The following is a 15,533-nucleotide window of genomic DNA, read 5'->3' as shown; positions in this document are numbered from 1 at the left end:
AAAAGCCACGTGCGGCACATTTTGTAAACAAAACTAAATAATCTTCAACTATTCAAGAACTTATATTTTATGCTTGTTTAATAAATAAAACTTATAAGTGAATAATGGGAAGAAGTAGAAGAAAATATGGAAAGGAAACTGGGGAAATTTCGTACGAAAAATGTCGGGAATCGAAAATCAAAGTCGAAATAAACGCGCAAGGTAAAATCTCAAAATGTTAAAACCTTTCTAAAATTGTTTTTTTTTAATGTTATCCTTTCACGTAATCAATACAAGTCAATTTGTAAGTTATGTTTGTTTGTAAACTTTAAAACATGATGCTGCCAGCGAGTGGTTGAACTGGCAGCGTGGTGCAGTGGTAACGGTAAGAACACTTGCTACACCACCATGAGGTCAGGGGTTCAATCTCCACTAATCTCATGCTGTAGCGTCCTTGAGTAAGGCGCTATAAACGGTATGAACTCCTGTTGAGCCAGCACTTAATTAGCAGCATAATTACTGGGCAAGTATAATTCATATAATATCTCAAACTGACACAGGTAACTCGAGACTGGGTCAGAGTAACTGATGTTACTCTATGTTAAAGTCGCGCATTCAACTTTACCACATCGAGGATAAAGATATATACAAAAAAAAAAACTTAAAACGTTTATTTTTTCTGTTGAAATGATATTTTTTAAAATGTTTTTAGAAAAATGATGTTTACTTAATTTTTATTTCTGTATTTAGGCTATGATGAAAGCAATCCTCTTATTTTGACAAACAAGGATCAACGAAGAGTCAAAAAAATTCACACCAAGCAACTTCCAAAAAAGTTAAGCAAAAAACAAAGAAAACATTACGAGAAAATATTGGATCAAAAAAAGAAAAAGGAAAAAGTAATTTGCCCACATTTATATTATGTATATAAATTTATATGTGATACTAATTTTGTTGTACTTTTGGACATTTTTTTTTTATATATTATCTAAACTACCCAGTGTGGAAAGTACGGCAGCGTGCCCGCACAAGATTTTTTTTCGTAAAAAAATGCACGCCTGGCCTTAAAAGTAAATACAAATTTAAAGGTAAATACACTAACATAAATCACGCGTGCACACGTAGACCGAAAATTTTAGTACGCTTGCACGCGCGGTCATGCCGATTTTTACGCTTGCACGCACGAGATCTCGTCGAAAACTGGCCTACTTTCCAAACTGGTAAATTACTATCTCTAAACTTTCATTCTAAATTTTAATTCTTGGTATATATATATATATTTTTAATTTATTTTTTTTCAGCGAGCAAGTTTACTCGAAAGTCTTTCCAATGTCCAAGTTAACTCCACTGAACTCTCATTAATGGACAGTGTAGCTCACATGGGCACAAAAAATTCAAAGTTAACAAGTTTATCGAAACGACCTTTACCACAAGAACTAAAAAGAGCAGTGTTAGAGAATCAAGAGAAAAAGGTTGACTTGAAAGGTTGGACTGGAAGCAAAAGAAAGAAGAGAAAAAAAGAAGTAAGTTGGGTATTCTTTTTTTTACTGTCTAATATAAAAATAACAGTTCTAATTACAATTATGTTTAAAATTACCACACTGTGTGTAAAACAATAAATATAATCTTAGGCATACATAATTCAAATTTTTTAATGTTGAAAAATTTAATGTTTTTTTAGAAACTGCCAAATTTAGAAAAACCTGAAGAAAGTGATTCTTTGGATGAACTAAGCTCTGATGGAGATCAGGATTCAAGTGATGATAGTATTAAGGATAAAGTTTTAAATACTGATGATAAAGATGCAAATATTCAGGACGAAGATGCAATTATTGAGGATAAAGATACAAATACTGATAAAATATCAGAAGATATTGCAGACCAAACTGCAATTGTTAAGGAGAAAACTGCAGTTGACGATAAAGCCAAAAATATCGAGGATAAAACTGGAATTGTTAAAAATATTGAATCTAAAAAAGGTAAAAATAAATTTTCTAATATTGACTTTGGTGTTGATTTAAAATTTTTTTAGTTTTTGAATTATAAGTAGGTAATATTAATAACAACTGTTATGCATATATACCCATATTAAAAAGTTATATTTTTTTATACAGATTCAAAACCTGTTACTTATGTTCATGTTAACAGAGACCCAGAAATACAGGTAAGTTGTTAATTTGTCATTCCAGTATTTTAGGACAATTTTGATATTTTTAAGTTAATCTTGTTAACAGAATTACAGCAAGATTACAATATTGGGATAACTTGTTTATAGATGTTGAAAGATTTTAACTTTAGCAAATATATATATATACAGCTTGAATCATAAAGTCAAATATATTTAAATACAAAGAAATTTATTTTAGGCAAATAGGTTATTGCTTCCAATTCTGGCAGAAGAACAGAGAATAATGGAGGCAATAAACGAAAATCCAATTTTAATAATTTGTGGAGAGACCGGGTCGGGGAAAACTACCCAAGTTCCCCAGTTTCTGTATGAAGCTGGATTTGCTAAGTAAGCTAATTTTTATTTGTTTTTTGTAAAAAAAATTACAAGTCTATATTTTTTATTTTTTTTACAGATATTTATAAATTGAATGCATATAAATTTTTTTAGAATTTGGGCAATGTTTTCCACGGCTTAGTACTTTAACTTTAAGCTTTTGTATACATTTTTTCATATATACATATATTTCTCTTTTATGTGGGAAGGTCGAATGCACGACCCAAACATGGAGTAACAACTGTTGCCTGTGACAGTTTGGGACATTAAAGATTAAAATGGCCTGATAATTATGCTGCTGGTAAAGTGCTGGCTCAGCAGAAGTCAGCAGAAACCTCATGTGGTGTAGCAAGTGTTTTTTCAACTACACCACGCTGCCGGTAACTCTATGATTTATTTTAATTTGTCTTTTTTATCTTCAGAGCAGGGATGATAGGAGTAACTGAACCAAGGAGGGTAGCTGCTGTTAACATGTCAAAGAGAGTTGCTAAGGAAATGAATTTACCCACATCCCAAATCTCATACCAAATAAGGTTTGCATATTGATTGGTTATATGCAAACAAAATGTTCTGTAAACATTGTGTTTAAATTATAGTATTGGCAATAAAGTGTAGCAATTTAACACTTGGTTTCACAACTTGAAGTCTTGGGTTCCATCCTTAGTTCTTCTATGCCATAGCATCTTTTGTAAGTCACTATAAACAATAGAAATACCTATCCAGCCAAAAATTAAATGAAAGATTATCAATTGAAAATTGTATTCAATAATATTTCAAATTGCATAAGGCAACTTGAGACTTGGTCAGGGTAACTGATGTTACTCTATGTTAAGACCTTAAGGTTGGCATTCCTACACTATAGATATACCAATATAAGAATGTAAAAATTAAATTATAGATATGAAAACAACGTGACGCCTGAAACTTGTGTCAAGTTTATGACGGATGGAGTCCTGACAAGGGAAATGAAAGAAGATTTTTTGCTTTCCAAGTATTCTGTTATCATATTGGACGAAGCTCACGAACGAACTGCTAACACTGATGTTCTGATTGGTCTTTTGTCTCGAGTTGTACCACTTCGTAATAAAGTAAATCTAGTGTTTTTTTTATGAATATAATGCCAGCATAGTGTAGTAGTTAGAAAATTTGGTTTACTACACAAAGTCCTGAGATCCTGGGTTCGATCCCAACTGCTCTTATGCTGTAGCACCCTTGAGTAAGGCATTAAAATGGTTTAAACGTCTGCTGAGCTAACACTTGCTCAGCAGTATAATTATCAGGCAACTATAATCTATAATCTATATAATATTTCAAACTGCTAAAGGCAACTCAAGACTGGGTCGGGGTAACTAATTTTACTCTAAGTTTAGATTGTAAAGTCAATCTTCCCACAAAGGGGATAAATTTATATTTAAAAAAATATTATTAACTTTTACTAAAACAATTAATTAATTAAACTTTTAAACAATATTTTAAACTTTTTCAAAACAGAAAGGCAAACCTTTAAAATTGGTGATAATGTCGGCCACACTTAGAGTCGAAGATTTCACGAAAAATGAAATTCTTTTTAAAATACCACCACCAGTAGTTCAGGTAAATTATTTACGAAAAAAATTATTTATTTTTTTATTTTAATTTTTAAAATGTTTTTTTATAGATTGATGTCCGGCAATTCCCAGTCACCTGTCACTTCAACAAAGTTACTCCAGAATCTTTATTATCTGAGAATGAAGAAAACTATATCAGAGCAGCTTATTTAAATGAAACTTATATGAAAGTAGGTCTTTTTTTGTATATAACTTTATCCTTGATGTGGGAAGGTTGAATGCGCGACTTAAACAAAGAGTACCAACTGTTACTTTGACCCAGTCTTGAGTAGCCTTTGGCAGTTTGGGATATTATAGATTATAACTGCCCAATAAATATACTGCTGATTAAGTGCTGGCACAGCAGGAGTTCATACTGTTTATAGCGCCTTACTCAAGGACGCTGCAGCATAAGAGCAGTTGGGATTGAACCCATGACTTCATGGTCGCAAGTGTTCTTACCACCATACCATGCTGCCGGTCTTAATTTAAACTAAAGTTAACAATTTAAAAAAAAATTTAAAAATAAAAAAAAAGAATTTTGTTTTTAAAAAAATTATTTTTTTTAGATTTGTAAAATTCACCGAACACTGCCCTCAGGTGGGATTTTAGTATTTGTGACGGGACGACAAGAAATCACTGCTCTTATTCGAAAATTAAATAATACTTTTCCAAAACAAAATAAAAATCCAACTTTGCTGACTACTGAAAATAACGATGACAATGAAATAAAAGAAAAAAAGAAAGGTTTTTTTTTATTTAATTTTTTTAAAAATTGTTAAGTAAAATTTAGTTCGTTTAAAAAAAATTATTTTTAATTATTTTTTAGATAAACCAACTGAAGTCCCGAAAATAGATCTAAATAATTATGAGGCCAAGCCAACTAGTGTTGAAGTTGCTGTGGACCAATCAGAAGCGAGAGAACAAATTACCCAAAATGCATCTGACAATGATGAAAATATATCTGATGAAGAAATTTTTATGGTGAAAAAAATGTTTATTTTTAATCAATTTTTTTTTGCATTTAAAAAAGGATATTAACTGTAGTTAAAAAATATTCAAAATAGTTAATTTTTAATGTTTTTTTTATAGGATGATACAGCTTATACAATGGAGACGGATTCAACAATTCCATTACATGTTCTTCCACTTTATTCGTTATTACCTTCATATAAACAAAAACTAGTGTTTAAACAACCACCAATAGGATGCAGGTATTTAAAAATCACAAAACAAAAAAAAAATTGTGGAAGCAGTGGGGATTGAACCAGCAACCCCAAGTGTTTTAATCAATACATTATGTTGCAAGTCTCAAATTTTACTAACTTTTTACTTAGCAATATTTAACATGTTTTAGGTTATGTGTGATAGCTACTAATGTTGCCGAAACTTCTTTAACAATTCCAGGAATTAAATATGTTATTGACACTGGAAAAGTGAAAAGAAAACTATATGATAAGGTGATTGTAGTTTTAATATACAAATGTTTAAATGGGTAAATTGGTGTTTTATAAAAAATTGGTTATAAAATTTTAAAAGTGGTTAATTTTTATAATACATAACCATTTAATTTATACAATTTAACAATAAAAATTTTTGTTATTTTTGATATTTTTTTTCTAAAAAATTTTTTGAATTTTTTTGTAGAGAACTGGTGTTTCTTCATTCCAAATATCTTGGATCTCAAAGGCATCAGCCAACCAGAGAGCAGGAAGAGCAGGTCGTACAGAACCCGGTCATGCATATCGACTTTACTCATCAGCTGTTTATCAAGATTTCGATGAGTTTGATCTTCCAGAAATTTCTACAAAACCTGTCGCTGGGCTTGTACTAAATGTAAGTTTTTCTTTCTTTAAGTTTAAGTTATTACTATTTTGTATTTTTTTTTGGACAAGCTTTTAATTTAACCGGCAGTGTGGTGTAGTTGTAAGAACATTTGCTACACCACACATGAGGTCGTGGGTTCAATCCCCACTGCTCTTATGCTGTAGTGCCTTTAAGTAAGGTGCTATAAGGGGTATAAACTCCTGCTGAGCCAGCACTTGATCAGCAGCTAATAATTACCAGGCAATTATTTTCTGTAATATCCCAAACTGCTAAAGGCAACTTGAGACTAGGTTGAGGTAGCTGTTGTTACTCTATGTTTAGGTCGCGCATTTGACCTTCTCACATCGAGGATAAAGATATATACAAAAAAAATTATTTACTTTTTGGATAAAATTTGAAAAAAATATATATATATAAGTTTTGCACAAAATTTTTTTTATTAAATTCAACTATTTTTTTAGATGAAAGCAATGAAAATTGACCGCGTCGTTAACTTTCCATTTCCAACACCACCGCCACATGAGGCATTAGAGAGTGCTGATCAACTACTTGTAAATCTCGGGGCAGTTATTCCACCGACAAATAAAGGAACTTTAAAACAAATCAAACAAGGTTTTAATAAAAAAAAAATTTTCGAGTATTTGGTTTGGAGGCAGTGGGAATCAAACCCAGAGTTTCAAACTGTGATATCACACACACTTTTTAACCTAATGTACCATTTTTTACTCAATTAAGACCATATATTGGATCACTTGTAATGATTCTCAAAAAAACTTGCGTACTTACGGTACTCTCTAAACTCTTTTGTACTTTACGGTCCTACCGAGTTCTCTTTCAGACTTTACAGTCCTCAGTTTTTCCAAGACTCATAAAGTACAAGTGATCTCATATATTTATATTTACAACTATTTTTTGTTTTCAGCGCGGTTCAGTGGTTCAATCTCACCCCTTGGCCAACTTATTTCCAATTTTCCAGTTCATCCTAGATTTGGAAAAATGATTGCTATTTCACTTAAAGAGAAAGAACTTATATGTTATATTATAACTATTGTATCAGCACTTACAGTACGGGTAAGAAATCTTGTTCTAAATTATAAAACTCAAATTTTTTTTTTTTTACATTTATTTATCCTTGATGTAGAAAGGTCGACTTTACAACCTATTTTACCCCGACCCAATCAAAAGTTGCCTTTGGCAGTTTGGGATATTATAGATTATAATTGCCCGGTAATTATGCTGCTGATTAAGTGCTGGCTTAGCAGAAGTTCATACAGTTTATAGCGCCTTACTCAAAGTGCGCAATATATATTTTATAACACTTATTTGACTTACTATATTAATTTATATTATTTTTTGATATTAATTTAGGAATTATTTGATGTGCCAACAATTAATGAGAACAATGAAACAGAAAAGGTAAAGTAATAATATGTATTAAATTTTTATTAGCTATAAAAATCTTAAATAAAAATTTTTTGTTACAGAACCAGCACCGCCATGCTTTAACCCGGTTCCATCATTTACGGTTGCTATGGTGTCAAGGTGGTCAAGGAAGCGGTGCCAGAAGGTTCCTTGGTGACATCATGGTACTGCTTGGTGCCATTGGTGCCGCAGAATATGAAGGAGCCTCTACATCATATTGCGCAAACCATTGTCTAAGGTAAAATATAAATTTACCGGCAGCGTGGTGTAGTGGTAAGAACACTTGCTACACACATGTGATCGTGGGTTCAACTGATCTTATGCTGTAGCACCCTTAAGTAAGGGGCTATAAACGGTACGAACTCCTGCTGAGCCAGTACTTCATCAGCAGCTTAATTACCGGGCAATTATTATCTATATAATATCCTGAACTGCTAAAGGCAACTCAAGACTGGTTCGGAGTAACTTCCGCATCGAGGATAAAGATATATACAAAAACATTTTTTTTTCAAGGTAAAATTTTAAAAATATTTTTTTCATAAAAATATTTTTTATGATCAGGCCAAAAGCAATTTACGAAATTCGAAGATTAAGAAATCAACTGACTAACACAGTTAACTTGGTTTGTCCTGAACTTAATGTTTCTATTCAGTCCAAGATGCCGCCACCAACAGATGAACAGGTTTCTTATTGTTTTTTTTATTTTAAGGATTGCATTTTGTTAGGTATTTGTCTATTAGGGTTTTGCCGATAAAGGGAGTTTTTTTGTGTCCAAAGGTTACTTTTTAGAGCGTAATATTTTTTGGGTAATTAAAAAAGGGGTACTGGATATTGGGGAAGGGGTTCTGATGACAGTTGGTCTGGGGGGTACTTTTTTAGGTATGGTGTGTACAATTGGTCTAGGAGGTACTTTTTGGGGTTTGTGGGGTACTTTTTGGGGTCTGGGGGGGTACTTTTTTAGGGTTAAAATTCTTGGTAGAACAGCATAAACTATTTCAAATTAAATTTTTTTTAATTTTTATTTTGCAAGGTTGAGCGATTACGACAGATAATTTTATCCTCGATGGGAGATCAGGTGGCCAAGAAAATACCACTTGATCAAATTCCAAGTGAAAAACGAAAGATTATGAAAAATGCTTATCAATGGTTATTTAACCTTTTTTTTCTTAAAATATTTAAAATAAAAATAGTTTAATTTTTGTTTTAAAAAAAATTATTTTTATTATTTTTTTTTTGTAGTTTATTGCTTGACGAGGCGGTTTATATTCACCCAGATTCAGTCTTAAGTAAAGATCCTTATCCTCAATATTTAATATTTCAAGAATTAAGTGGATCAGGAAATAAAGAGAAAATGTATATGAGAGGTATAAATTTCAATATTTTAAAGCAGTTTAGTTGGCAATTTAACTTGAGTTAAGGTCGGTAAAAGGTCCTGGGTTCGACCCCCACTGTTTCCATGTAATATTTTTGCCAATTTAAAAAAAAATTTGTTAGTAACCTGAAATTTTTGAGCATATGTTTTTTATCATATGTCTACTTGGTAAAATGGTTTTCTTTACTATGTTGGTGAACACTTGGCTTTACTACATGAGGTCCTTTGATTTAATTTCCACTGCTCTCATGCCCTTGAGTAAGCTACTATGAACTTCTGCTGAGCAAATACTTAATCAGCAGTTTAATTATCGGAAAATTATAATCTATACTATTCCAAACTGCCAAAGACAACTAAAGCCTGGGCAGGTTATCTGATGTTACTCTATGTTTAGGCTGTGAAGTGGACCTTCCCACATCAAAGATAAATAAATATTCAAAAAATTGTATATCTGGGATAAATGTAAAATTTAAGTCCTAAATTTTATTTGATTTTATTTAAGATATTTCTGAAATTGAACCAAGTTGGCTTTCAAAATTTTGCCCAAGTTATTGTTCATTCTCTAAACTTTTATCGACACCCGAGCCATTTTATGACATCACAACTGATGATGTCATGTGTTATGTGACTGCCACATATGGTCGCTTGTCATGGAAAATCGGTCAAGCAGAAATTTCCTATCCAATGGGAATGGAAAGGTAAAAATATTTTCAGAAATTTTTATAACTTTTAATTTTTTTTGTGTTATTTTTAATTTGCTTATATTTTAGATATCGATGGTTTGCTTGCTTCCTATTAGACGGTTTAGTGATGACATCCTTAAAACAATTTGTTCCATTATTATTGTCAAGACCTAATACCATGGTCAAAACATGGGCAAAGTAAGTTGTATTTTATTTTGTGCACTTTTAGTTTAATTGCTTTTTTATATTTTTTTAACAACTCTTCTAATAATTACAAGTTTTTTTTCTTTTTTTATAGTAATTTATTGTCGACGTGGGAAGGTCAAATGCACGACCTAAACATAGAGTAACATTAGTTACTCTGACCCAGTCTCGAGTTGACTGTGGCAGTTTGGGATATTATAGATTATAATTGCCCAATAATTGTGCTGCTGATTAAGTGCTGGCTCAGCAAGAGTTCATACCATTTACAGTGCCTTACTCAAGGGCGTTACAGCATGAGATCGGTGGGAATTGAACCCAAGGCCTACAACAAGCTGTCTGTTGCAACAAGGGTTTTAATAAAATTATTGTTAAAAAAATTAAAAAATTACTTTTTGTTAAATATTTGTTTTTTAGTTTGCAACCTCGAACTGAAATCTTATTGAAAACTTTGCTGAGCAAAAAAGTTGACTCAAAATTAAATTTATTAGAAGTTTGGAAAACGGACCCAATGTGTAAGTAGTAAATATTTTAATTTCTAAAATTTTATTAACATTTCTATTATCAGAATATTAGTAAGTTATTTTATCTTTACATAGATTTTTATCATCAATATAAAAAAAAAAAATTTTTTTTAGATTTAAAAAACGCATTTTTAGAATGGTTACCAGTTAGTCAGCATGACAAAGTGATGACGTCATGGCCACCTAATTAGTTATGACGTCAGAAATAAAAAAAATGCAAAAGTGTATTTGTGTGTGTTTTTTATTTTTCAAAAAAATACGATTTTGAGTATTGCAAAAAAACAAAATACGATAAAAATTTTAAACAACAACATAAACAAATTATATACAAAAATGATTAAATTAATTTTATTTTCAAAATTTTTCGCCCTCGGCTAGATTCGAACCCAGAAGTTAATATTGGCAAAAACTCGTAAGTTTACACATTTTCACCGTCGTTTAATTGTTTGCTTGATTCGGATATTTCAAGGGGTTTAATTTCGTCGAATTTTTTAGAAAATGTCGGACTTCTAAAATAAATAGGAAATTAAAAAAAATTCGATAACAAAATTGGATAGCCAATAATTTGTTAAAAACCTTATACAAATTTTTGTAAAAAGGGGCTTGGCAATCAATAAAAATACACGATAATTAAACCATATTACTGTATATCAATACATTCATTACACAAAATTGCTATGTGCAAATTTTACTCAAAATTTATCTAAACCAATCTTATTTAAATTTCACGTCTTTGGTCTGCGTAAAATTCCTTGCAGAGTAAAGAATGAACTGGTAGCAAGGTGTAGTGGTCAGAAAATTTGGCTTCACTACATGAGGTCCTTGGTTCAATCCCAACTAATTTCATGCTGTAGCACCCTTAAATAAGGCGCTATGAACGGTATAATCCCTACTGAGCCAACACTTGATTAGCAGTTTATAATTAGTGTGCAATTATATTCTGTAATATACCAAACTGACAAAGGCGACTCGAAATTTGGTACGGGGTAACTGATGTTACTCTATGTTTAGGTCGTGAAGTCGACCTTCCCACATCGAGGATAAAAACAAATAAGAAAATGCTTGGTTGAAGTCTTGTAGAATACCTGAATTCCCTTGAACTGTATGCATCGTTTAAATCTTGATCAGTGCCATATTCTTCCTTATGTGAGCACATATACAGAAGCTCCCATACCGTTAACATTATACACACCTAGAATACAACATATTTTGTTTACATTAAAAGTAATTCAACATCAGTAGTACATGGTATAAAATGTTTAGATATCAATTTTTGTAAACTTTGAGTTGTATACCGAATAAAACGTTAATAAATACCAATTAATTATTTTTTACCAAATTTAAAGCTGTTAAAATCCATAAAAAACAAGTCATCTCCTCACTGTAAGTAACTGAGCATGTGAGTGTCTTAGCATAGCAACTAACTTGAGCAGGAATGTACATTTCGTATTCAACAACGATCCAAATAAAACAAATTGTTTCCAATAACAGTCTAGAAAATTTTGACAAGGAAATCATAATTTTAAATTTTAATATTACGTTCATATAAAATTTTTAAATCTAGAATAAATTGTGGCTAATATGTTGGTGATTTTACTACCTGTAAACGTGTGGCTAATATGTTGGTGATTTTTACTACCTGTAAATGTTTAGGGCTACCTGTAAACGCCTTAACGGGTAAAGTTGGGGTTTAAACCAAATACCCTTTGATTCGTAATTTAATGAAATGACCGGTATAGCTAGCCTACCGCATTTGGACATATTTAACCATCTTGTTATTATTTTAAAGTGATAGGTTTTATATTTTTTATTTGGTAGGAGTTTAATATTGTGACGTGTTTGAGGCTTGAGCTATCTGTAAACGCCAGGCTCAAGGGCGAATAGTATGGCAATGGTGCGGCTCGAACCCGAAACTTTTCGGATCGTAGTCTGCTTCTATGACTGCTTAACCACACTACCGGACAATATCTTGTTATAGCACAAACCTTACCTGATATTAGTTCTAAGAAATATTGCGATGTAAGGAGTTAAACAAGACCACTTTATTTTCACATAAGGACATTTACAACTTTCATCGTTGCTGTCAGACAACGGGGTCCACGGCAACAAACAGATCCACGGCAAAGCGGGGGTAAACAGGGTGATTACCCATGCGAATAAGGGTGAAATTGAATCGTGGTACGCCACCCTGTGGAAATAAGTAAAATGATTGTAAGACATATAAGTGTGCTACAATTAAACAATATCAAGTTAGGCCAGCTTTACATATTTATTGTTTACGTTTACGATTGTTTAAAAATATTAAGGCACAAATTTACAATTTTGGAATTTTTTGATAGCCTACTTACCTCAAACAATTATTTTGAACTTCCGTTGAGTTAAGATTATCGTAATTTACAATACCTTCCAAATCGGTAGGTAATCTAAAACACAAAGTATATTAAATCACATTAACAAAAAACATATGAAAATACACAATTTAGGTCCAATAAAAATTAGGTAATGTTTTTGAAAATCAAAAAGTTACAGTTCCAACTTGCAAAGTGGTTTTTGTTAAAATCCATTAGTAAAATAATTTGGTTAAATAATCAACCACGGCATTGTGAAATCCATTCGGTTTTATTTTCATTAATAATTTATTTAAAACCAAATTTTAACGCAAAATTCTTGTAGCTTATGTTGTTAAACACAACGTGACGTTAAATTTAACCTGAAATCTTTATTCCTAAATATTTGAGCTGGCCTAGTTTTTTTAGGGCACATGTTTTAACTTAATTTATAAGAGAAAAGGCGACCTACAGGTCAATATTTTACTTAAAAAATTGTGTTTTGTATGTAAGCCCTTTTAATGGAGATTATTTTAAAGGTCTGCTTTCAATTTAATTATAAAAATTACTAAAAAAAATATGTACCGACTGCGGGATTCGAACCTACGTCCACATATGTACTACTTACTCGTTAGTTAAGTTTGCGTCTTGGTAATAATAAGTATAGTTGCAGCTTATTAGATTTTGGTCAACTACAAATAACCGCCCAGCTAAAGATCCACAAACAATTAAACGGACAATAATATAAACCTAAAAAACAAAAAATAAATTAAATATTTAAACTTTTTTTTAGTTAAAACTTTAACATTTGTAGAAAAAAATGACAATTTTAAAAGTGTTAAAAAATAAAAATTTTGGTTCGGTTGGGAATCGAACTTGCAAACTGTTTATCGATAACAATTAATTTACCATAAATTGCGTGTATCCAATCATTTTCGTTAAAGTAAACATTCCGTTGAGACAGATATGACGAACAAAAACCCTTGCGCAAGTTTCCATTTTCGTTGAACTTGCGGACAGGCTACCACGGTATCTTGAATTCCCGTACGAATCTTAAAAATAAAAACAAATTCGTCCCATGTTTTTACGGTAATTACCCATATTTAAGTTATTTTGACCGAATAAACAAATTCACAAAAACCTAAATTTAAAAATAACATTTTACAAAAAATTGACGTCAATTTTTTTTAGAAATTGTAAGATATTTCTTAGTTCGTAAAATGGGGTTAATAAAGGGTGCTTTCTTGTCGGTTAAATGGCATTTTGGAGCTATGGTTTTACAGTGTTGAAACAACTAATTCGATTTTGTGGTATTCTGAGGTAGAATGAATAAACAGCCAAATTGTTTTTTAAAAGGCTCAGCAAATACGAAACATGGTAGCTATTTACATAAGAACAGTATCACATAAAAGGAAATTGAATTTAGAATTGCGTTTCTTAGTATTACTAAAATAAATGTTATTGTAAATTTTTGACCAAATGTTTTTATAAGCATATGCAATAATTTTTGGAATGAATTATTTATAAGTTCCAATTTTATTAAGGTGTTGTTGCTAGTTGTGGTTCACTCAAAAATACAACGCAAATTAATTTTGTTTAAAAAAACTCGACAAGCGTAAAGATAAATAAATGAGATCCGAACATGAATTTGTTGGTTTTGTATTTCCAAAACGAATTGGTTTTACAGTTATAACTCGACTAACATTTAACTAAAAACCTAAAATTTAGCACCAGTTGGTAAATTACAAATTTATATCTAATTAAAAATCTTAATTTTGAAATACAGCTAATTACATTCTGTCAAGTATCATAATTATATAGATTTTTAATTACCTTCTGGATATAAGATATTTTCCATTTTTTCATACATTAACTAAATCTTATTCATATATTAAAAGTATAGCAAAACACTTAACATAAGTAGCTTTGCGTCTTTACTTCAGGTAAATTTGCTAAAGTGGCTCAAAAATTCAACAAGAGTTTTTAAAGAGTCTTGTTTACCTATTTGTATAATATATTTAATAAAGCAGCTGCCTATAAAATATTCTTTATCACAAAATCATACAAATTTTCTACAAATTAAATGTCAAACGTATAAGATGAAATCGATATACGATCTCCCTACAGGCTAATACCAATTAAAAACGAAAAACAAAAATTTAAAAGCTTTCATCAAAAGATATCATGATATGCTTCAGCAAGCTTTCAAATTTTCCTTACATATATATGTCCTGCTTTTAAATTATTAATTCCTTTTTTGCATAATTGACAACTAATACACTGTCACGGTAGCTAGAACATGTTTTTCTTGTCGAATTTACTGAAATCTTCGCCCCTAATTTTTTCTTTTATCTCTGGCAACAAGTTCTTGGTATTCTCATGGTTCAAGAAATATGTTAACAACAACTTTGTTTAAATTGAAGTCCGACGTTTGATTGACAAGTTAAAGATGTGAACGGTTTAATACCCGATAAACAACTTTTTATATTCTAGGGTTCAACTTAAGGGGTAATCACTGAATAAAAAGAGGGGCAAATTTTCGACGTTTTTTCATCATGACGTCATTTTTAATGTAATATTAAAAATAAACTTTAAATTTTTTGTGTTTTAGATTTTTTTCTAATTAAAACGCAAAGATATTTTCTTATACGCTTTGAATAATATGTCGCTATACAAATTTTGCTTTACTTTTACTTTGCGACCCCCTCCCAGTTTTAATATTGACCGCACCCTGTTTGATTTACATTACATGCTTGTATGCGTGTGTCAATTACTCATACCTACGTCATTACAATTTAAAACTCGCGCGATTGCCAGCTTTCAAAGTGCCTTTCAAAGCAAGTGGCGGCTTAAGATACCGCCATTCGGGTGAGTGACGTCATTTTTGGGATTATGACGTCACTATCAATTGTTGTTGTAATAGGAAATAATTACAGTATTTCGTTTTTTTCGATTTTTAAATTTCTGTTTATTTTAAATTTTTAATAGTTTTTATTATTTTATTCTTTAATTAATAGCAAAAATTTATAATTGTTCAACATAAAAATTAAGAAATACAAATTAAAATAAAAATATATTAAAAAAAAATTATTTAATACAAATAGTTAGT

General features: G+C 30.8%; 2 protein-coding genes across 2 annotated transcripts; one reads left to right on the top strand and one right to left on the bottom strand.

Moving 5' to 3' along the window:
• Positions 1-60: 60 nt before the first annotated feature.
• On the top strand, positions 61-10,313 carry LOC145751595 (putative ATP-dependent RNA helicase DHX37). Its single transcript, XM_082567777.1, has 26 exons — positions 61-201; positions 730-878; positions 1,281-1,502; positions 1,661-1,958; positions 2,094-2,143; positions 2,346-2,494; positions 2,905-3,015; positions 3,381-3,570; positions 3,974-4,075; positions 4,140-4,259; positions 4,638-4,815; positions 4,898-5,052; positions 5,161-5,282; positions 5,426-5,528; positions 5,716-5,904; positions 6,357-6,507; positions 6,818-6,966; positions 7,264-7,311; positions 7,380-7,555; positions 7,879-7,999; positions 8,348-8,463; positions 8,557-8,681; positions 9,192-9,387; positions 9,460-9,570; positions 9,991-10,088; positions 10,212-10,313. The coding sequence occupies exons 1-26, from the start codon at positions 105-107 to the stop codon at positions 10,286-10,288; spliced, it is 3,603 nt and encodes a 1,200-aa protein (XP_082423903.1). The 5' UTR covers positions 61-104; the 3' UTR covers positions 10,289-10,313.
• On the bottom strand, positions 10,310-14,789 carry LOC145751596 (uncharacterized). The gene is made up of 8 exons (XM_082567778.1): positions 14,258-14,789; positions 13,334-13,476; positions 13,053-13,174; positions 12,446-12,520; positions 12,088-12,285; positions 11,433-11,589; positions 11,183-11,289; positions 10,310-10,606 (listed from the first exon to the last, which is right to left on the bottom strand). Exons 1-8 carry the CDS (start codon positions 14,292-14,294, stop codon positions 10,516-10,518), a joined length of 930 nt encoding a protein of 309 aa, XP_082423904.1. The 5' UTR covers positions 14,295-14,789; the 3' UTR covers positions 10,310-10,515.
• Between the last annotated feature and the right edge of the window lie 744 nt (positions 14,790-15,533).

Source organism: Corella eumyota, chromosome 4, assembly GCF_963082875.1.
Source record: "Corella eumyota chromosome 4, kaCorEumy4.1, whole genome shotgun sequence".
NCBI classification, from domain to species: Eukaryota; Metazoa; Chordata; class Ascidiacea; order Phlebobranchia; family Corellidae; genus Corella; species Corella eumyota.
Note: the sequence above shows the minus strand (reverse complement) of the source record. Positions and strands in the feature narration are given on the sequence as shown.